The sequence below is a fragment of the Scyliorhinus torazame genome, chromosome 2 (assembly GCF_047496885.1).
Source record: "Scyliorhinus torazame isolate Kashiwa2021f chromosome 2, sScyTor2.1, whole genome shotgun sequence".
Classification (NCBI taxonomy): Eukaryota; Metazoa; Chordata; class Chondrichthyes; order Carcharhiniformes; family Scyliorhinidae; genus Scyliorhinus; species Scyliorhinus torazame.
In genome coordinates this window covers 42,630,324-42,653,305 of record NC_092708.1, presented here as the reverse complement: position 1 = coordinate 42,653,305, position 22,982 = coordinate 42,630,324, and the positions used below count along the sequence as shown (strand labels likewise).

General features: G+C 44.9%; 1 protein-coding gene across 3 annotated transcripts in view; it reads right to left on the bottom strand.

Annotated features, from left to right (window-relative positions):
• Positions 1–22,982, bottom strand: part of LOC140387488 (high affinity cGMP-specific 3',5'-cyclic phosphodiesterase 9A) — a 206,250-nt gene that overhangs the window by 37,785 nt on the left and 145,483 nt on the right. For all 3 annotated transcript variants that reach the window (XM_072470641.1, XM_072470650.1, XM_072470660.1), the window contains 2 exons: positions 15,693–15,870; positions 571–693 (listed from right to left, as the gene is read on the bottom strand). In XM_072470641.1, the coding sequence (XP_072326742.1) occupies positions 571–693; positions 15,693–15,870 (301 nt within the window). The remainder of the gene's footprint in view (positions 1–570; positions 694–15,692; positions 15,871–22,982) is intronic.

The window sequence follows — 22,982 nt, the reverse complement described above, 5'->3', positions numbered from 1 at the left end:
AAGAGTTCTGTACAATTCAGGAGCCCCTCAGCCCATCAGAAAATATCTCCGTCAGGCCATATAAAATCAGAATTGTTAATGTTGAGGCTAGAGGAGCAGGTTCATTCTGATCTTCCAGGAATAATTGATCCTCCTATGTGGACATGATGAATGAAAACAGACTTTATTTACCTACCTGGATCTTGTTGCCCAATTATCACAGCATGGGGGACTAGGCCTGTTTCTAACCCAGCGTGAACACGGCAGTGAAGACTACAGACGGTAAGGTTTAAGGATGTTGAAGGCCACTCCAATTTAACTATTTTGGTGGGATTGAGTTTCCTCAATAAGAAGCCAGCCAGCATACTGTGTGAGGATGAGGTGTGTGAGGGTGCTAGCAAAGAGGAAAACAGCCTGTGATGTGAAAGCAACAAAAGGAGCCCAAATGTCTTAATGCCAAAGTTCTGCCTTCTCCCTTTATCACCATTAATGTCACTAGACAAACAGTAACTGCTTATATAAATAGCACAAATAAACAGATGTGAATCCAAAACAGTGTTAAGTTAACATGTGTCCACCGGATATTGTTACCTGATATGCATTGTTATAGCCTGGATGGTCGAGGTCATGGCATATTGCTGAGGTCAGCATGGTTAGGATGTCAATATCGTCCATTTTGTTTTGAAGGTCTGTTAGCCAGATCAACCCATACATCTGTACAAAACAAAATAAGACGCACTGTGAAAGAAATGTTTCAACATCCTTAAACCCTCTTTCTGTTAAATGTAATGCTGCGCTTAACTCGGACGTAACAATCAATGCAGCCTTGGACGCAGTCCATGGTCATAAAGATACAACTCTTGGGGCTAAAGGGATCAAGGGTTATGGGGGAAGGCGGGATCAGGGTGTTGAACTCGATAATCAGCCATGATCACAATGAATGGCGGAGCAGACTCAAAGGGCTGAATGGCCTCCTCCTGTTTTTGTTTTCTATGTATGTTTCTCTGTGTTTGTAGGGGCTGGTTTAGCACAGTGGGCTAAATAGCTGGCTTGTAATGCAGGACAAGGTCAGCAGCGCAGGTTCAATTCCCGTACCAGCCTCCCTGAACAGGTGCCGGAATGTGGCGACTAGGGGCTTTTCACAGTAACTTCATTGAAGCCTACTTGTGACAATAAGCAATTATTAATATATATAGCAAGACCTGGGCAATGTGGAGGCTTGGGCTGATAAGTGGAAAGTAACATTCATGCCACGCAAGTGCCAGACAATAATCAACTCCACCAAAAGAGAAGCTAACCATCTCCACTTGACATTCAACAGCATTACCATTGTTGACTCTCCCACTATCACCATTCTGAAGTTACCATTGATCAGAAACTGGATGATGCCAGCCACATAAATACGATGGGGACAAGAGCAGGTCAGAGGCTGGGAATTCTATGGCGAGTATTGTGTGGTGAGAATGATGTGGCACCGCTAGATAGCAACAATCATAATATGATTGAATTCTACATTATTTAGTTTGAGGGAGAGAAGAGTGGGTCCAAGATAAGGGGCGCAATTCTCCCCCAAAAATTCAAGTGTCCTCTCCGGCTACGATTCCCGTCAGCTGGGTCAGTGCAATCCAGGTCACAATCCACCCATACTTAGAACAGTTTTTGGAGAGGTGGGGCGAGTTTTGCACCAGTACTAAGAGTGACAAAGCCTGGCTTAGAGTTTCATACAATTTCATAGAATTTACAGTGCAAAAGGAGGCCATTCAGCCCATCGAGTCTGCACCGGCTCTTGGAAAGAGCACCCTACCCAAGGTCAACACCTACACCATATCCCCAGAACCCAGAACCCCACCCAACACTAAGGGCAATTTTGGACACTAAGGGCAATTTAGCATGGCCAATCCACCTAACCTGCACATCTTTGGACTGTGGGAGGAAACCGGAGCACCCGGAGGAAACCCACGCACACACGGGGAGGATGTGCAGACTCCGCACAGACAGTGACCCAAGCCGGAATCGAACCTGGGACCCTGGAGCTGTGAAGCAATTGTGCTATCCATAATGCTACCGTGCTGCCCAGAGGCTTCACAGAGATCGGGGTGCCATTTTTAAAGGGTGCCCCAATAACAAAGTGTCAGTAAAGGGCCCCGCCAATAACTATCACCAGCATCGGGGGCTTCAGTGTGCCCCCCCCCCCATCCCAACACCATGCTTGCCGGCATTATCCCACTCCCCAAGAATCACTGACATTGGGGCCTTCCCAATGGGCCTCCGTTCAGGCCCTCCCCCCCCTCACAACTGCTAGTACCAGTGCCCCCCCCCCCCCCCCACTGCAGGTGAGCGACACCCCACTATGGGTTCACCAAATGCCCCCCTCCCCCTTCATGCACCCCCTTTCAGGACTCACCCTCTTTCAAGCCCTGTCCCTTTCAGGCCTCACCCATCGGCAGTGCCAATTGGACACTGCACCCTGGCTCAGCACTGCCAGGTTGCCTGTGCAGGGGCAGTGCCATGGCACTGCCGTGCCATATCCCCAACCACTCACATCAAATGTCCTCAGAGTACTCCACGGCTTGGTCATCACGTCTGGTCTCCGGTGGTGGAGGCCAGTAGTGATTACCGTCGACCTCACGTTGCGCCGGCTGGTGGGTCATTGCTGGGAGAATCTGGTTTCAAACTGTCCCAGCACAGTTAAATGCTGATTTAAACATGCTAGTCTGGTTTATGACCTCACTGGGCGTGAATCAGATTACGTGAACTGCAGCGGGCCAGGTGTGTCGTGCACTGTTGGGCGCCCGGAGCAGACCCCATTTCGGGCCTCCCTCACTATTCTCCCAACACAGCAGAATTTGTGCGGGGTGCAATGCGACCAGAGAATCGCCCCCCGGCAAATGAGATTAAGGGATAGGTCCATACAGATACAGTGTCAGACTTTTAAAGAGAAGTTTCGTAGATATATTCCAATGAGAAAAAATACTTCAAAGGCGAGGACCCACCCACCATCTGTGGTTAACTTGAAAAGTTAAGGACGGTATAAAATTTAAAGAAAAGACATACTTGCGCAAAGATTAATGGCAAGTCAGAAGATTGGACAGAAATAAAGAACAGCAGGAATGATAAAAAGATTAATTGGGAGGGGAAAATTAGAGTACAACAGAAAACATAGAAAGAGTTTCTACAGATAATTTAATGACAAAAGTTAACAAAAGGTGCATTGGTCCTATAGAGAGTGAGACTGGGGAATTAATACTGGAAAGTAAGGAGATGGCATTTGCATTAATCTTCACTGTAGAGGATGCAAGTAACATCCCAGAATTGTAAATCAGGAATTGGAAGGGACAGAGGAACTCAGGAAAATGACAGCCACCAGAGAAGTAGTATGTAACAAATTGCTGGAGCTGTGGGCTGTCAAATATTCGGGTCCTGATGGACTTTATGCTAGGATCTTAAAAGAGGTGTCTAGTGAAATAGCTGATGTGATGGTTTTAATTTTCCTAGATTTGGGGAAGGTTCCATGAGAATGTAACTCCTTAACTCAAAAAAGGAGACAGTAAGTAGGAAACTAAAGACCAGTTGGCTTAACATCTGTCAAAGGGAAAAGATTAGAAGCTTTTATTAAAGATGTTATAGCAGGACACTGAGAAAAGTTTACTGCAATCAGGCAGAGTTACATGGTTTTGTGAAAGGGAAATCATGTTTAACCAATTTATTGGAATTATTTGAAGGAGTCACATGTGTCATGGATAAAGGGGAACCGGTGGATGTAATGTACTCAGATTTCCAGAAGGCATTTGATAAGGTGCCGCACCAAAGGTTATTGCAGAAAATAAAAGCTCAGAGAGTCGGGGGTAACATATTGGCATTGATAGAAGATTGGCTAGCTAACAGAAAGCAGATGGCAACCACAAATAGGTATTTTTCTGGTTGGTGGAATGTAATGAGTGGTGTGCCAGAGGAATGAGTGCTAGGGCCTCAATTTTTTTTAAAAATTCATTAGTAGACTAGTTCATCATGTGGTCCTTGAACCTTGTATTTGGTTAACTCCTGCACCCTGAGCATGTGATTGTGCCAGTTGGCTGTGCTTAAGATGCCCTCAGCCTTGTGTCTTCAATGTGGATGGCATCAGGCGACCTTGCAGAGTACCCAGTGACTCTGGGCTCGTGGCACTACCTTCTGGAGGAACCTCCATTTCTATTGGTGTAGGCATGTCGAAAGCATGGGATACTGTGGTGGTTGATGGTGTTGGTTCCGCTGCCTTCAGTAGGTACTGTCGATTTTGTATGTAACAAAGACCTTCTGAGGCGAACGCATGGCTGTTTGACTGTGCGGTATGGCTGCTTATCACCGCCAGTTTGTCATGGCCGTGTGTGGTCTGAAACCTGACCGTTTGACCAGGTTCTAAAGAGCAGGGTGTGCGAGAATTGTGATCATAATAACCTCTTTCCCTTTCATCCCCGCTTGATGAGGGTGAAACCCATGTTGGTTTCGACTTTTGGTTGCAACAGTGCCTTGGCAATGGGGATTGAGGTCCTGGTGCATCTGGAAAAGATTTGCTGTGCTAATGAGGGCAGGCCCTGTCTCGCCACACTTCGGAGGCTAAGGAGTACAGCATAGGAATCTGTGTGGTCTCGGGCACATTTCCCAAGTTGGCGCTTGGCTGAACATATTGCCCATCCTGGCAGGACGTTGGGACTGTGGGTGTAGGGGACTACTCAGGATGTGCTCAAAGTTCCAGGTGTGTGCAAAGTCCCTGAACTCCCCGGAGACGAACTGGAAAACATTGTCTGTCATGATCCTCTGAGAGTTGCCGTGTGTGGTGAAATATCTCTTGAGGCTGCCTATGATAGTGTCTGGCAGGTGGTTAATTTCAAACTAACCCCTTGGACCAAGTGCTGTTTACAGTTCCATTCAAAGATATCAGCCACTGTGAGTGACCATGGGAATTTCGGGACCTCCTGTAGGTGCAGTGCTTGATGTAGCTTGAGTGCATTGCATGGTGCACAACTGGATATTCCCCTCTCCATGTCTACATACATTGGGGGCCAGTATAGGGATTCCTTGGCCCCGTACCTGGATGCTTCCAGCCCTGGGTTATCTTGGTGGAGATGTTGGTATAGTACCTCTGCAGAGAGGTGGGGATGACAAATCGCTGACCAGGAAGTGTCTTATCATCTTGTATGGTTAGCTCCTCTCCCATAGAGGAGAATGTGCAAAGCTTGTGGGGAAGCTCCTTTGAAGATTCAGGCCAGACTTTCATAATGACATATGGAGCTGCCTGCATATGGGATCCGTCTGTAGTTCCTCGATTCAGTGGCAAAGCGAAAGTACATGTGTGGTCATGAGTCAATGTCTTCCTCATGATCTGCCTGGCCAGTGGTGGGTAGGAAGGCTCTGGAGAGGGTAACAACCAAGTACAGCTCTTTACCGCGTTTGTGGACAACACTGAGGTTGTAGCATTGCAGCTTGAGCATCATGCACTGCAGTCAGGCAGACACAGTGTGAAGAGGCTTTTTAACAATCCTTATGATCAGTTCCAACACTGACAGGAAAACCTTATGTGAAGCCATGAAATCTCTGACAAACGAAGACTGGCAAGGAGTCCCTTCTCGATGTGGGCAAAATGAATCTCATGTCAGTGAGGACCTTTGATGCAGACCGCGTCAAGTCGCTGCTGGGAGCCATCTACAGGTGTACAGATCTTGAAATACTGTTGCATCAGTGGGGGGGTTTGCTTGAGCTTGTTAAATGCGATGGAGTTCCGCTGATTCGATATCTCGGTGGAGAAGCTGACGAAGGATCCGTCCGGTGGCCTCATTGTAGCAGGGAATGAATTTGGAAAGATAATTTGTCATACTGCAAGCGTGCTTGTCCTCGGGAATGGATAGATGTCGTATGGCAGTTGTCTTGTCTGGGTCTGGCTTCACACTATCCGCAGTGAGCCACGTAGTGCTCCTGAATCTGCATTTAGCAGGGTTGAACATCAACTGTACGGTCCTGATTCTTTCGAGAACTAAACAAAGACACGCAGCATTGCATCGACAGTGATTTCTCAGGGCTGTCCTGCTCCGCGCACCGTTGGAAGACCTGCCTGGAGATCTCATAAGGCATGCGGAGGAAATGGTACCTGCCTATCAGAGACATAAAAGCAATGCATTTTGAGGATCCTTTATCCAACGGGACTTTTCAGAACCCGTACCTCACATTGAAGATGCTAAAAAATCAAACAGTCAATAATACCCAAGAACTATGACAGACGATAGCCAACCAAATCTATGAGGCAGAAGTGCTCATACTGTATCCTGAGGAGCGATGCCGCCTCATCTTTTTGACCAAGCTTGCCTCGTTTCTTCAAACTATCTATTTTGGGTAGATGTTATGTTTCTTTATTTATTTTCTCTCTTCCCCTCGGGAAAGTATCGTGAGATAATTTAAATGCTAATTACCTTAATAGAATGTAAAGGTGCTCCAAACTCACCTTAACATTGGACTCATGGAGTTCTGACCTCTTTTTTTTCTCAGCTTTTGCTGTAGGTAGGGAGGTTTGTTTATCTGGAATATGTCTCACAGGTTTGTCAGCGAGGGTGCCAAACCTGCATTGCTTTGCTAGAAGTTTTAGAGTCGCAGTGTATGACTGAATTGATTCATCAAATTTTTGGTTAGTAAAACTAAGCGAGTATCTATCCAGATAACGTTCTTTACTGGCATGCATATGTGCTCAATTTTTTTTGAACAATGTCTCGGAATCCTCCTTTTCTTCCTCCATTTGAAAAGCAAAAGATTCAAATTTCTCGACCGCTTCAGGGCCTGGTAAATTGGTACGTCTGTACCTGTATCGATTTGTCTGATAAGTAGACACTGCAGTAAATACACCTTTCTTTTTCAAAATTTATCCAGTTGTCTGCAACACTTTCATCAAACATGAGCAGGTCGACGTGGCGGAGACCCTGTGCCATTCTGCCCACTCCTGGCACCATGTAGAAGTATTGGGTTGCAATATCTGGTTAGCAGGGAATAACAACAGTGGAGGTTTTATTGATTACACTGAGCAGCTATTACATGCTGTGCGTCTACCCGTGCCCCGGGGGGGAACTCCCGCGCTCCCGATAGAGGATCCCTTTTGTACCAGTTTCATCCCAGTGTCCATGTGATCACCCGGTCAGCAATGTACAAAAAACTTACACTTAAAAAAGGTTTTGAATCTGATCTGATCTGCCATTTTTCCGTAATGCTCTTGAAACGAGTCACTGCTGCTAATTAGAACTTGATATCCACATGTATTATTAATCTTTAATTTGTCATTTCTTATTACGTTTATCAAGCAATGACAAGTTTTATCTCATATCTTTTAATGATGCTCTTAATGAGTGTGCCATGTGCTTTTTATCCCAATCTTACCGCTCAGTTTAAATTTGATGGAGCCAATATTGATCTGAAGGCAACTTTGAAGATAGGTTCGATTATTGGGACCCCTGCATATTTATCCGCTGATACTCCACAGTTGGCCAATGGGAAGTAGCGCAGTCAAAATATATTTTATTCCATGTTAAAGTCAGACTTTAAAAGGTTTTTTTTAAAAAAAAGAATGATAATTGTTGGGGCATCTCCCGATGGCTCACGGTGTGAACACATTGGCATGGAGCTCCTAACAGAGGTACAATCTGCAAAATGTGCCCAAAATGCACTGGATATCGAGTCGCTTTTACCAGGGTGAAGTTATAGTCAAGTCTCCACACAATCCCATTTGCATTTGCCCAATATAAAACCTTCCATAAATCAGCACAATTGAGTTGCTTCAGAGACCATAATCGATCTCTGACTGAAAAAAGGCATTGTCCAGCATCGCAAAGAGGATTAGAATCCCTTGGCAATGAGTCATCCTTTAACTGATTGATTTAATGCTCTTGGTCGTAGTTTTTAATTAGCTTCAATTGACTCCTTCGATCTGCCCTTGGTATACAAGGACTGTGTCCAACAGTTAATTGAAGCTACAGAAGTGTGCCCTGCCTCTGCTGTAATTGACTGATTTAAACTGAATTTTGGGTGATTTAAAGTCATTTTTAATTCCTTCTTGGGAGCATCACTGGCAAAGCCAGTATTTATGGCCTGGAATTGTTGCAGTCCATGTGGTGTATGCACACCCATTGGCCGGCGTTCCTCCCCAAACCCTCCCCCACTCCACAACCACCGTGGCTTCACCAAAGTAAATGGCAGTTTGCGTGGTTCGCCCTCTCGCTGTCGCGGAATCTGTGATGGGGGCAGATTTTGGGTCCTACCAGGGGAAGGGCCCATAAATCCAGCCCATCATGTTTTTTTACATATATACACAAGTGCAGGCATCAAATTATTACATTGTAATAACACAGTCAATAAGACTTATCAGGTGGGCGACTATTTCTCGCTGGTTGCCTGCACACTTCCGTATTCTCGACCTTAGATGTATTTTCAGGTTCTCCAGTAGATGTCTCTACTCCTGGAAGGCGGTACAGTCTCTTTTTCCGAGGGAAGGCTAGTAGTAGCAATTACCTCTGGTGCAATCTCTGCTTCTGTCAGATGGAATGGATATTATTACCTCCTGAGATAGTTCTAGCATTGGCACACTAGTGTGCGTTGACAATAATTGATCTGTATGGCGTCTCCACAAGAGTTAATCTGTTGCTTGGACCTTGTAGGTTATTGGACCAGTCTGAGCCGGTCTCACTAGTGGTGTAGCTGCACGCTAACACTTGTTCTCCTTGTTGAAATGAGTATTTCCTTGAGTTACTTTCTCGGCTCAAGACCTGTGACTGTTGGTTTTGCTCGACTATGTCAGATGTCTCCTCTGGCAAGAGTAAAACAAAGGTAGTCCTCAACTTCCTTTTCATTAATAGCAAAGCTGGTGAACTTTGTGTAGTCGCATGTGTCGTATTCCAGTACCCTGCTAAAAACCTGTTCACACGGCAATGAAGTGAACCTTGGTTCTTGGAAATGTTCAGCGCATGCTCAATAGACTGGACAAACCTCACTGCTAAACCATTCGTGGTTGGGAGGTAAGGTGCTGACTTTATATGTTGAACTCCACACATGTCTAAATAGTCTTCGAACGCTTGGGCTGTAAACTGTGGCCCATTGTCGCTCATGATCTGCTCTGGTTTTCCGAATCTTGCAAAGATCTCGTCGAGTTTCTTAATGGTTTATTCTGCAGTAGTTGGCTTCATTGGGACCACCTCAGGACACTTTGCATGTGTGTCTATAATGAACATGTGCCCTTTGAATGGACAAGCAAAGTCAACGTGCAGATGTTGCCATGGCATTTTAGGCAGCTCCCCGGGGTGCCATGGGGACAAGCAGTGCGTTCCTTATCTGCGCACTTGCACGGCACAGTCCTGATTTTTCTTCTATCTGGGCATCAATTTCTGGCCACCAAATGTAGCTTTGTGCAAGTTCCTTCATTCGAATTATACCTGGGTGTCCTTTGTGTAACTGTTACCTTACTCTTCGTTACAAATTTGGTGGAATAATTACTCTCATCCCCCACAACAGATATCCGCCCTGTGCTGCTAATTCAAGTCGCCGGGAAATGTATGGTTTTAATTCAGATTGTTTTACTGCTATCCTTCCTTTCAATACCATTATCAGCACATTCCCCATCACAGGACTATTTCTGGTATGTCTTTGGACTTGAGCTGCAGTCACTAGAACATTCTCGATCTGTACACAAGATAGAATATCACGACTGGGTAGTACCTGACCAGCTGGGAAAGATGGATGCGATAATGCATCTACATTGGCATGATTTTCAGACTGATGATATTTGATCTTATAGGGATGTGCAGATAGTAATAAAGACCATCGTTGGAGTCTACTTGCAGCCAATGAAGGGATACCTTTGTGTGGCCCAAAAATAGCTGTTAAGAGCCTGCGGTCTGTCAACACCGTGAAGAGATGAATATACAGGCATTGGTGACATTTCCGTATGCGAAATATAATCCTCAGTGCCTCCTTCTCCAACTGAGTGTAGTTAGATTCTGCACTTATTAATGTGCAAGATGCAAAACCTATTGGTCTTTCTTCCCCTGAAGGTAGCATATATGACACTCCAACACCAGGTGGCACTGTGGTTAGCACTGCTGCCTCACAGCGGCAAGGACTCAGGTTCAATTCCAGCCTCGGGTGACTGTCTGTGCGGAGTCTGCACTTTCTCCCGCGTCTGAGTAGGTTTCCTCCGGGTGCTCCGGTTTCCTCCCACAGTCCAAAGATGTGCAGGTTAGGTGGACTGGCCATGATAAATTGCCCCTTCGTATCCAACGGTTAGGAGGGGTTATTGGGTTGCAGGGATGGGGTGGAGGTGTAGGCTTAGGTAGGGTGCTCTTTCAGGGGCCGATGTAGACTCGATGAGCTGAATGGCCTCCTTCTGCACTGTACATTCTATGATTCTATACGGCGAAACACCACAGACAAGTTGTAATGGTAAGTAAGGGTTGAAATGTACCAACACCTCTTCAATGCTTCTTTTGCTGATTGATATGCTTTTTAGCATTCAGATATCTATTACCATGCCTTTTTTGCGCAGAGCAAGATATCTAACGGTTTCAATAGGGTTGCCAGATTCTGGATGAATTTCCCATAGTAGTTGATTAACTCTCGGAATGATCTAAGTTGAGTGATGTCTGTTGGCTGTTGAACCTCCATAATAGCTTCCATCTTTTTAGGTATCTTGTGTAGACCCTTGCTATCCATTACATGTCCTAGATATTTTATGGATGTCTGAAATAAATCACACTGATCTTTCCTGACACGAAGCCCATGCTTCTGAAGGCCCTTCAATGTGGCTTCAAAGTATCCTTTGTTCCCTGGTGCCAGATAACAAGATATCTTCGAGATAACACTGCACCCCTTGTGAGCCACTAAGGATCTGGTCCATTGACCATTGAAATAAAGGTAGTGCTGATGTTGTGCCAAAAGGCAATCTCTTGTAGCGGAACAGACATTTGTGAGTGAAGATATAGGTCATCTGCTGGCTTTGAAGGCAGGTGATTAAGTTTGCGTTTGTAAATGGCCTTAGGAATTAGGGAGACGGCAGCTGTCATGTCGACCTCCATTTTGATAGGTTGGCCTTGCAGCTTTGAGACTACCCAGAAACAATGTGAACCACCCTGGACTGAGAGTACATTTAGTGTCATAGCTAGTGATGGGGTGTCCAGGACATTATCTGCCTGGTACAATTCTGTGAGTATGACTCACAATCAGGCTTTTGCCTAGACTAGTTGGCCAGCCCATCCAGTTTTGCACCAGCCACCAGATGTTAGTAAAGAGACCTTCGCAGGGTCAACAGGGCTGGGTTTGCCACTGTCGATGCCAGATGCCGGGTAGTCAGACCTGATTTATTTCTTTGTGTTCTCTTTGTAGCGGTTTAGTGAATATTATGAGTTAACCTGGGTCTGGAGTTACATATCGGTCAGACCAGATAAGGATGGAGGCTTCCTTCCCGAAAGGGTATCAGTGAACCAGTTGGGCTTTTGTGACAATCGGCAATGGTTTCATGGTTATCATTAGACTTTTAATTCCAGGTGTTTTATTGAGTTTATTCCACCATCTAAAAGGGTGAATCTCACGGTATCCAGGGTGAGGTAGCCAATTGGATACAAAATTAACTTGCTGACTGAAGCCAAAGGGTGGTTGTGGAGGGTTGTTTTTCAAACTGGAGGCCTGTAACCAGCGGTGTGCCTCAGGGATCGGTGCTGCGTCCACTGTTGTTTGTGATATATATTAATGATTTGGATTAGAATGTAGGAGGCATGGTAAGTTTGCAGATGAGACCAAAATTGGTGGCATAGTGGATAGTGAAGAAGGTTATACAAGATTGCAACAGGATCTTGCCCAATTGGGCCAGTGGGCCGATGAATGGCAGATGGAGTTTAATTTGGATAAATGTGAGGTGATGCATTTTGGTAGATCAAATCAGGGCAGGACCTACTCAGTTAATGGCGAGAGTTACAGAACAAAGAGATCTAGGGGTACAGATTCATAGCTCCTTGAAGGTGGAGTCAAACGTGGACAGGGTGGTGAAGAAGGCATTCAGCATGCTAGGTTTTATTGCTCAGAATATTGAATACAGGAGTTGGGACGTCTAGTTGAAATTATACAAAACATTAGTCAGACCACATATGGAATAATGTGTTCAGTTCTGGTCACCCTATTATAGGAACGATATTGTTAAACTAGAAAGAGTGCAGAAGAAAGTTACGAGGATGCTACCAGGACTTAATGGTCTGAGCTATAAGGAGAGACTGGATAGGCTGCAACTTTTTTCCCTGGAATGTAGGAGGCTTATAGAGGTCTATAAAATAATGAGGGGCATCGATAAGTCAGATAGTCAACATCTTTTCCCAAAGGTAGAGGAGTTTTATTTCCCTTTAAATGAGTTCTGCATCTTCCTGTTAGCATTCTTTTCATTACTTAGAATCCCTACAGTGCAGAAGGAGGTCATTCGACCCACTGAGCCCATGCTCTACCCATGTCCATCCCCCATCCACCCTGCCCTATCCCTGTAACCGAAACTGCACATCCCTGGACACTAAGGGGCAATTTTGCATGGCCAATCCACCTAACCCGCACATCCTTGGACTGTGGGAGGAAACCGGAGCACTCAAAGGAAACCCATGCAGACACAAGGAGAATTTACAAACTCCACACAGACAGTGACCCAAGGCCAGAATTGAACCGGGTCCCTGGCGCGGTGAGACAGCAGTGCTAACCACTGTGCCACTATGCTGCTCGGAAAAGTTATTTTACTCCAGCAAGCTCTTGATGTGTGGCCAGCTCTGCCACATGTTTTACAATGCTGTTCTTGCTCCAACAATCAGCCTGTGAATGGACCGTTTTTGCACGGCGATGACACGCCTGTTGCTGGGTAGACCTCTTCTGGATGGCAGCCAGTTACTGGACCTTCATGTTTGCTCCAAGCTGAGAAATCTCCTTAGCCGCGAGCTTGATTGAAATAGCAATCTTAAATGCAGTCTTCAGATTTTCTTTCATTAATATTTTGAATGGCCTCATTATTCAAACCACACACCAAATTATCTGTAATTGCGCCATCTAACGAGTCACCAAGTCGCGGTAGAAATCAAAATCTTTCTGCAATAATTAACGGCTTTGGTGCATAATGGTCTTCTTGATGTGTCCTATCCCTGGGTCTCTCAGTCTGAACCAAGCTTCTTAATACATTGAAAGTTTTGCTTCCAATTGTACTTGGGAGTGCAGAGACCTTAATATCTTCTGAAATATTATTGACTAGGATACAATAATGAAATCATAGATTATCATTGAATTTACAGTGCAGAAGGAGGCCATTCGGCCCATCGAGTCTGCACCGGCTCTTGGAAAGAGCACCCTACCCAAGGTCAACACCCCCACCCAACACTAAGGGCAAATTTGGACACTAAGGGCAATTTATCATGGCCACTCCACCTAACCTGCACATCTTTAGACTGTGGGAGGAAACCGGAGCACCGGGAGGAAACCCACGCACACACGGGGAGGATGTGCAGACTCCGCACAGACAGTGACCCAAGCCGGAATCGAACCTGGGACCCTGGAGCTGTGCTATCCACAATGCTACCGTGCTGCCCTTTGAGTATAACTTGCAGTTTTCTGATTCTTCATCAAATTCGACCATCGCGCCAAAATTCCCTGCCATTTTTAACAGTACCGGAATGTTCTCCCAACTTCCCGTTAATTAATGGTCCAGTTAAATAAAGTTGAATGACCTATTTGTAACAGCTTTAACTCACAGCACAAGCCATGAGAATCTTTGGCTTTACCTCTAAGTCTTACTGAACTGCACGTGGCGAGCTCTGCAGCCTGAATTCCTCGGAGTGCTGGTTTAAAATAGGTATGGACCATTTCTTTGAATTCTTGCCCCCAAAACCTTACCAGTTCCGATACCGGGTGTGCTCTCTGAACCTCTGTTAATCTGCTTGATCGATTGATCTGTTGCAGCAGCTCGACTCTTCGACATTGACAGTTACAGTGTCAGACCACCTAAGCTCAGCTTTTTCTCTTCCTTTGGAAAGGAATTTTTTTTCTGATTCATTCCTCGCCGCCAGTTTTCTTTTTGCAAACTGTTGTATCTTTAGACTAACAGAAATAGTTTGCAGGTGCATGTGGGTTGAATGCAACAATAATAGAGGTTTATTAAAGAGGTCTTCATTGTACAAAGACTGGTACTAGACTAAGGGCAAAAGCCTCCAAAGTGGCCAATGAAGTCACGCATGTCATGTGACTCTGTTCTGAAAGAGACATTGCACACAACTACAATGACCCACATATATAACATAATTAGCAGGAAATACACAACTGGGTGAGTCTGTAATTGACTGATGGTCACTGCAGGTTCAGGTGATCAATGCTAGGTTCATGTGACCACGAGTGCACATTAGCCTGAGCTTCTAGAAGCATTGTGACCACATCTAAACTGGTTTAATCTCCCCTTCTGACCTGGGAGGCACAGCACCAGTCTTGTTGTGACTGGATCAGCTTCAGGCAAACAGATTGCTGAATTGTATAAAAGGCCATGGATACTTAAGCATAAAGTGGTTATGACCATAACTCACATTTACTGTTCCGTTTGATTGTGTGCTATTTCATTCAATTCCATTCAAATTACACTGAGATAGGTTGGAAAACATGCAGAAACTCCAGGTCGTTCAGTGTTGTGGAATTGAGCAATACAGAGCTGAAAGGCCCCAGGCTTGATCACCAGGCTTTCGTGTGTTATTTCATCAGAGCCAAGGTAGCTTCATTACTCCTGGACTAGAGGCACCATAAACCTGCCTGGATGAACCCTCAGAAATAGCATAAATGGTCTGAACATAGATTAGGTCTGGATCAGATTTGGTTGGGATGTCCTCCATAATTGGGATAGCTTGCTGGCTTCATTGTTTAGCCTCACGGAAGCGAAATGGATGGTTGGCAGTACGGTAGCACAGTGGTTAGCACTGTTGTCTCACAGCACCAGGGACCCAGGTTTGATTCCCGGCTTGGGTCACTGTCTGTGCGGAGTCTGCAAGCTCTCCCCGTGTCTGCGTGGGCTTCCTCTGGGTGCTCCAGTTTCCTCCCACAAGTCCTGAAAGATCTGCTCTTAGGTGAATTGGACATTCCGCATTCTCCCTCTGTGTACCCGAACAGGCACAGCAACACCATGTTGCGTCGAGGGGATTTTCACAGTAACTTTATTGCAGTGTTAATGTAAGCCTACTTGTGACAATAAAGATTATTATTTTTATTATTATTGGGCAAGATGTCAAATGCCTTCTGCTGCCTGTCGAACAATACACCTGGCATGAGTGAGCACCTTCAGGAGATGAGAAGACAGTGCTATCGGGTACTGGGTTGGGGCAGAGAAAATAATTTGAAATTATATTCTAGGAAAAAGACTGAAATGTAGCAAAAATGAATCGCGGGGGGGGGGGGTTGCAGGGAGAAGGTGAAAAAACAGCCTCCAGTTGCCAAAGTAATCTCAATTTATCTTTGAGGCACGGGAAGCAATTTTACATTGACTTCTTTGACGGAAAGCCCATGGGATTGGTAGAATCAGGTAGCTCACTGATTTTACAACTCGTCCAATATTACTTGTTGACTTCAATGTGGAGTGGATGTAAAACCAATATTGCACCCAATCTTCTCAGTTTCCAACTGGCAAGACTGATTAAAGTTGTGCCTGGGATTATTTATCTTACCATCTGAGTGACACAGAAGCAATGCTTGAAGTTATGGAAGGGAATGTTGTTATAATGTCGATACACCTCGAACAGGAACTGCTGCAGGACCTCTATTTCAATGTTGAATTTGCTCATAAAGTCCAAGTCTATGTACATCAGTTGAAGGAGCACCATAATTTCTGCATCTTCCCATTGCCTGGTATGAAAGGGAGTAATGAAAGGGAGCCATATCATCATCAGCACTTATAAAAGGAAACAGTTTGGGTGCATTTGTACTCGGCTACCAACCTGAGACTTATGAACTCAAGTTCAGGATCCAGCCCAGTTGAAACAACATTTACATTGCCTGGCTGAAACTGTAACAGTGGTACCCAGGGGAAGGCAGTTCACACGTCTGGAGACACGTACATGTGGGCGGAGCTGTAAATGTTTAGAAAATGGGAAAGGGAGAATCTCTAAACAGTTAAATAATTTGGGGCGGCAGGGTGGCACAGTGGCTAGCACTGCTGCCTCACAGCGCCCAGGGACCGGGTTTCAATTCCAGTTCTGGGTGACTGTGTGGAGTTTGCACGTTCTCCCAGTGTCTGAGTGGGTTTCCTCCAGGTGCTCCAGTTCCCTCCCACAGTCCAAAGATGTGCAGGTTAGGTGGATTGGCCATGGTAAAAAAAATTGCCCCTTAGTGTCCAGGGTTGTGCAGGTTAGGTGGGGTTATGGGAATAGGGTGCTCTTTCCGAGGGTGGGTGCAGACTTGATGGGTCGAACAGCCTCCTTCTGCACTGTAAGAATTCTATGATGTTCTGTGGGTTAAGAAGCGCCCAGGGGGTCGATTGAACCTCAAAGAAGCAGCGATTCTGTGATACTTCAAAAAGGAAGATGAGGACTGAGAGATTGGAAATGAAAGATAAGAGAAGGATCAAATTTCACACAAGCTCCATTTGCATCTCTGATTAAACTTTGTCCGTGGATCACAGTGTAACGGCAGGCATTATTGCCCTGCCAGTAATATCACTGCTCACTTCTCTGCCCTCATTCTGCAGGAGAAAAATGAAATTAATTAGTCTGCATGATGCACAATGGGTGAGGTAAGCAAAAACAAACAACGCAAGAACAAAATGCCCCAAGTGCGCCCAGCTTAGCAGTAAGATTCACTTTGAAAATGTATCAGCAATTACTGGCATTGTCTAGCATTATTGTGACCTGAGGCGTTTATTGTTATACACTTCAAACAGGCTACTGCTGGCTGAGAGCCCTCCAGATAGAGTTACTCTCAACATCATCTGCTTTCCTATGCTCTCTATGTGCAGGCCTCATAAACATGAAGGAAAAGACTCCTACATAAGGCTTTGATCACTTTGCAATTGTGACAGTTCACCGTCGAAAGCTGGTGCTACCTAGGATGTATTTTCCTTTCAGAATACATGTTCATTGTGGCCATTGCCTAGGAACAGTCATCCGAATGATAATAAGACCTAACTGCTTTCATCCAATTTGATGACTTTAAAAAATACATAATTAACTGGATTAGAGCTAAATGGTAAACAAAGTCATGAGAATAAACAGCCAACCTAGCTGGTTTATGTATTTGCAGTCTCATTAGAAATGAATTATGCATCACCACAGCCTTTAGCAGACACAAGTACAAAAATATTTTTTTCACTAATTTTGTAAATTATTCCCTATCCATTTAAATCATGGAATCAGGAGGCAGGCTCTTTCAATGGGCTATGCAATTGGTTCATGTGGTGACATTGGAGGCAGTTCAGAGGCGGTTCACCAGATTGATTCCGGGGGTGAAAGGGTTGACGTATGAGGAGAGATTTAACAGTTTGGCTTATACCTGCTGGAGTTTACAAGGATGAGAGGGGATCTGATCAAGGTAAATAAAACACAAAAAGATATTGATTAAGTAAACCTAGACCAAATGTTCCCCCTTGTGGGGCAATCTAGAACAAGAGGTCACAGATATAGGCTGAGAGGCAGTAGATTTAAAACTGAGGTGAGGAGGAACTACTTCTCGCAGAGGGTGTTGAATTTGTGGAACTCGGTGCCGCCTAGTGCGGTGGAATCAGTCATTTTCAAGTTTCAGGTTTCAAGAAGGAGATAGAAATATAGCTGATTTTAAAAAACAGGTTAAAGGGATATGGGGAACAGGTAGGGAGGTGGATTTGAGACCAGGTAGAGATCAGCTGCATTGATCTTTGTGAGGGAGACAGAACAATGAGAAAAGAAGAGGGGATTGGATAGGAACATAGGAATTAGTAGCAGAAGTAGGTAATGCAGCCCATTGAGCCTGCTCCGCCATTCAATGAGATCATGGCTGATCTTTTGTGGACTCAGCTCCACTTTCCCACCCAAACACCATAACCCTTTATTCCTTTATTCTTCAAAAAATTATCTATCATTATCTTGAAAACATTTAATGAAGGAGCCTCTACTGCTTCAGGGAGCCTCCACTGCTCTACTGGGCAGGTTTTCCATAGCTTCACAACCCTTTAGGTGAAGACGTTCCTCCTAAGCTCAGTCCAAAATCTACTTCCCCTTATTTTGAGGCTATGCCCCCTAGTTCTGCTTTCACCCGCCAGTGGAAACAACCTGCCCGCATCTATCCTATCCATTCCCTTCATAATTTTATATGTTTCTATAAGATCCCCCCACATCCTTCTAAATTCCAACGAGTACAGTCCCAGTCTACCCAACCTCGCCTCGTAATCCAACGCCTTCAGCTCTGGGATTAACCGAGTGAATCTCCTCTGCACACCCTCCAGTGCCAGTACGTCCTTTCTCGAGTAAGGAGACCAAAACTGAACACAATACTCCAGGTGTGACCTCACTAACACCTTATACAATTGCAGCATAACCTCCCTAGTCTTAAACTCCATCCCTCTAGCAATGAAGGACAAAATTCCATTCGCCTTCTTAATCACCTGTTGCACCTGTGAACCAACGTTTTGCGACTCATGCACTAGGACACCCAGGTCCCTCTACACAGCAGCATGTTTTAATATTTTATCATTTAAATAATAATCCCTTTTCCTACCCAATAATTCCTACCCAAATGGATAACCTCACTTTTGTCAACATTGTATTCCATCTGCCAGACCCTAGCCCATTCACTTAGCCTATCCAAATCCCTCTGCAGACTTCCAGTATCCTCTGCACTTTTTGCTTTACCTCTCATCTTATTGTTGTCTGCAAACTTGGACACATTACCCTGGGTCCCCAACTCCAAATCATCTATGTAAATTGTGAACAATTGTGGGCCCAACACTGATCCCTGAGGGACACCACTAGCTACTGATTGCCAACCAGAGAAACACCCATTGATCCCCACTCTTTGCTTTCTATTAATTAACCAATCCTCTATCCATGCTACTACTTTCTCCTTAATGCCATGCATCTTTATCTTATGCAGCAACCTTTTGTGTGGCACCTTGTCAAAGGCTTTCTGGAAATCCAGATATACCACATCCATTGGCTCCCCGTTATCTACCGCACTGGTAATGTCCTCAAAAAATTCCACTAAATTAGTTAGGCACGACCTGCCCTTTATGAACCCATGCTGCGACTGCCCAATGGGACAATTTCCATCCAAATGCCTCGCTGTTTCTTCCTTGATGATAGATTCCAGCATCTTCCCTACTACCGAAGTTAAGCTCACTGGCCTATAATTACCCGCTTTCTGCCTACCTCCTTTTTTAAACAGTGGTGTCACGTTTGCTAATTTCCAATCCGCCGGGACCACCCCAGAGTCTAGTGAATTTTGGTAAATTATCACTTGTGCATTTGCAATTTCCCTAGCCATCTCTTTTAGCATTCTGGGATGCATTCCATCAGGTCCAGGAGACTTCTCTACCTTTAGCCCCATTAGCTTGCCCATCACTACCTCCTTGGTGATAACAGTCCTCTCAAGGTCCTCACCTGTCATAGCCTCATTTCTATCAGTCACTGGCATGTGATTTGTGTCTTCCACTGTGAAGACCGACCCAAAAAACCTGTTCAGTTCCTCAGCTATTTCCTCATCTCCCATTATTAAATCTCCCTTCTCATCCTCTAAAGGACCAATATTTACCTTAGCCACTCTTTTTTGTTTTATATATTTGTCGAAGCTTTTACTATCTTTTTATATTCTGAGCAAGTTTACTCTCATAATCAATCATACTCTTCTTTATAGCTTTTTTAGTAGCTTTCTGTTGCCCCCTAAAGATTTCCCAGTCCTCTCGTCTCCCACTAATCTTTGCCACTCTGTATGCTTTTTCCTTCAATTTGATACTCTCCCTTATTTCCTGAGATATACATGGTCGATTTTCCCTCTTTCTACCGTCCTTCCTTTTTGTTGGTATAAATCTTTGCTGAGCACTGTGAAAAATCGCTTCGAAGGTTCTCCACTGTTCCTCAACTGTTTCACCATACAGTCTTTGCTCCCAGTCTACCTTAGCTAGTTCTTCTCTCATCCCATTGTAATCTCCTTTGTTTAAGCACAAAACACTAGTGTTTGATTTTACCTTCTCACCTTCCATCTATATATTAAATTCCACCATATTGTGATCGCTCCTTCCGAGAGGATCCCTAATTATGAGATCATGAATCAATCCTGTCTCATTACACAGGACCAGATCTAGGACCGCTTGTTCCCTCGTAGGTTCCATTACATACTGTTCTAGGAAACTATCGCGGGTGCATTCTATAAACTCCTCCTCAAGGCTGCCTTGACCGACCTGGTTAAAGTAATCGACAGGTAGATTAAAATCCCCCATGATAACTGCTGTACCATTTCTACATGCATCTGTTATTTCTTTGTTTATTGCCTGTCCCACCATAATGTTACTATTTGGTGGCCTATAGACTACTCCTATCAGTGACTTTTTCGCTTTTCTATTCCTGATTTCCACCCAAATGGATTCAACCTTATCCTCCATAGCACCGATATCATCCCTTACTATTGCCCGGATGTCATCCTTAAATAACAGAGCTACAGCACCTCCTTTACCATCCACTCAGTCCTTCCGAATAGTTTGATACTCTTGGATATTTAACTCCCAGTCGTGACCATCCTTTAACCATGTTTCAGTAATGGCCACTAAATCATAGTCATTCACGAATACTATGAGCATTCAGGTAAAGTACACTTATGTTGGCTATTTTACCTCTGTTTTGAATCTTAACACCTCGATCAGTAACCTCTCCTAAGTTATATTTCCTCTTAACTTTTCTCCTAATTTTCCTTGTCGTTGAACCCATATCTTCATGTAACAACCTGCCGCGTCGCTTACCATTCCTTTTCGTATTACTGGTCCTATTCACTGAGCTCCCCTCAGTCACTGTACCTTGTACTGTTGCCCTTTTTGATCTTTGACTATGGCTTCGCTGCCTTACACTTTCTCCCTTACTGCGTTTTGTTTCTGTCCCTGTTTTACTACCTTCCAACTTCCTGCATCAGTTCCCATCCCCCTGCCACATTAGTTTAAACTCTCCCCAACAGCTCTAGCAAACACCCCCCCAGGACATCGGTTCCAGTCCTGGCCAGGTGCAGACCGTCCGGTTTGTACTGGTCCCACCTCCCCCAGAACCGGTTCCAATGCCCCAGGAATTTGAATTCCTCCCTCTTGCACCATCTCTCGAGCCACACATTCATCCGATCTATCCTGACATTCCTACTCTGACTAGCTCGTGGCACTGGTAGCAATCCTGAGATTACTACCTTTGAGGTCCTACTTTTTAGTTTAACTCCTAACTCCCTGAATTCAGCTTGTAGGATCTTGTCCCGTTTTTACCTATATCGTTGGTGCCTACGTGCACCACGACAGCTGGCTGTTCACCCTTCCCCCCCCCCCCCCGCCCCCAGAATGTCCTGCAGCCGCTCCGAGACATCCTTGACCCTTGCACCAGGGAGGCAACATACCATCCTGGAGTCTCGATTGCGTCCGCAGAACCGCCTGTGTATTCCCCTTATGATTGAGTCCCCTATCACTATAGCCCTGCCCAACTACGCAGCAGAGCCAGCCACGGTGCCATGAACCTGGCTGCTGCTGCCTTTCCCTGGTGAGCCATCTCCCTCAACAGTATCCAAAGCGGTATATCTGTTCTGCAGGGAGATGAACGCAGGGGACACCTGCATTGCCTTCCTACTCTTGTTCTGTCTTTTGGTCACCCATTTTCTAGCTCCCTCAGTACCTTTCACCTGTGGTGTGACCAACTCGTTAAACGTGCTATCCACGATGTCCTCAGCATCGCGGATGCTCCAAAGTGAGTCCATCCGCAGCTCCAGAGCCGTCAGGCGGTCTAACAGGAGCTGCAACTGGACACACTTCTTGAACATGAAGGAGCCAGGGACAGTGGACATATCCCTGAGCTCCCAAATCGCACACAAGGAGCATGACACAGGTTCCTATCCAAACCCCTCTTCTTTTCTCATTGTTCTGTCTCCCTCACAAAGATCAATGCTTTCCTTTGTTTATTAATAAGAACATAAGATATCGAAGGAGTTGGTTATTTTTGATTAAACTACTCTATTCGGAGTTTTATCATCACCAATCCAGTTTCACACATTTCAGCCCCAGTAACAATAGCAGAGGCAGTTGAAGTTACCCCAAACTGGCAACTTTTCCCATGATGTAGTGCATTATTGTGAACATATAGCTGATTTTTTTTCAAGTTAGAGTATCCAATTCTTTTTTCCAATTGAGGGGCAATTTAGCCAATCTGCCTACTCGGCACATCTTTGGATTGTGGGGGTGAGATCCACGCAGACACGGGGAGAACGTGTAAACTCCTCACGGACAATGATCTGGGGCCAGGATCGAACCTGGGTCCTCGAAGCTGTGAGACAGCAGTGCTATCCACTGCGCCACCATGCCACCCTGATTAATGGCACCATTACTTTACTATATGCACTGGACAAACCCTCTGACACATCCAGGGCTCACTTTTGTCAGCAATTATAGGAAGACCGGTTGCAATTTTGGGGGAGATGAGTGACAACATGTCCTAAGACCCCATCCAATTTAATAACAGCGATTGTTTACCAGTAATTGGTTGTCTCCTATGTGTAAGGGTGCTCTTCACTTTAAGGAGGCCATATTCACCATGGGAGCATTGGTAAATTCTCTTTCAACTAATGTTAAAGCTAGCAATATTTGCACATCAATAGGAGATTTCACAAAAAATTTAAAAAGGCATTATTTAACCAGGCATATTCAAATACACACTTCAAATATCTCCGGGACTTCTAAGGGCCACATAATTTTCACATTAAAGTGGCAGGTGCAAGGGTTGCCTCTTTTGATATTGTAATATTAAAATCAGCACAAA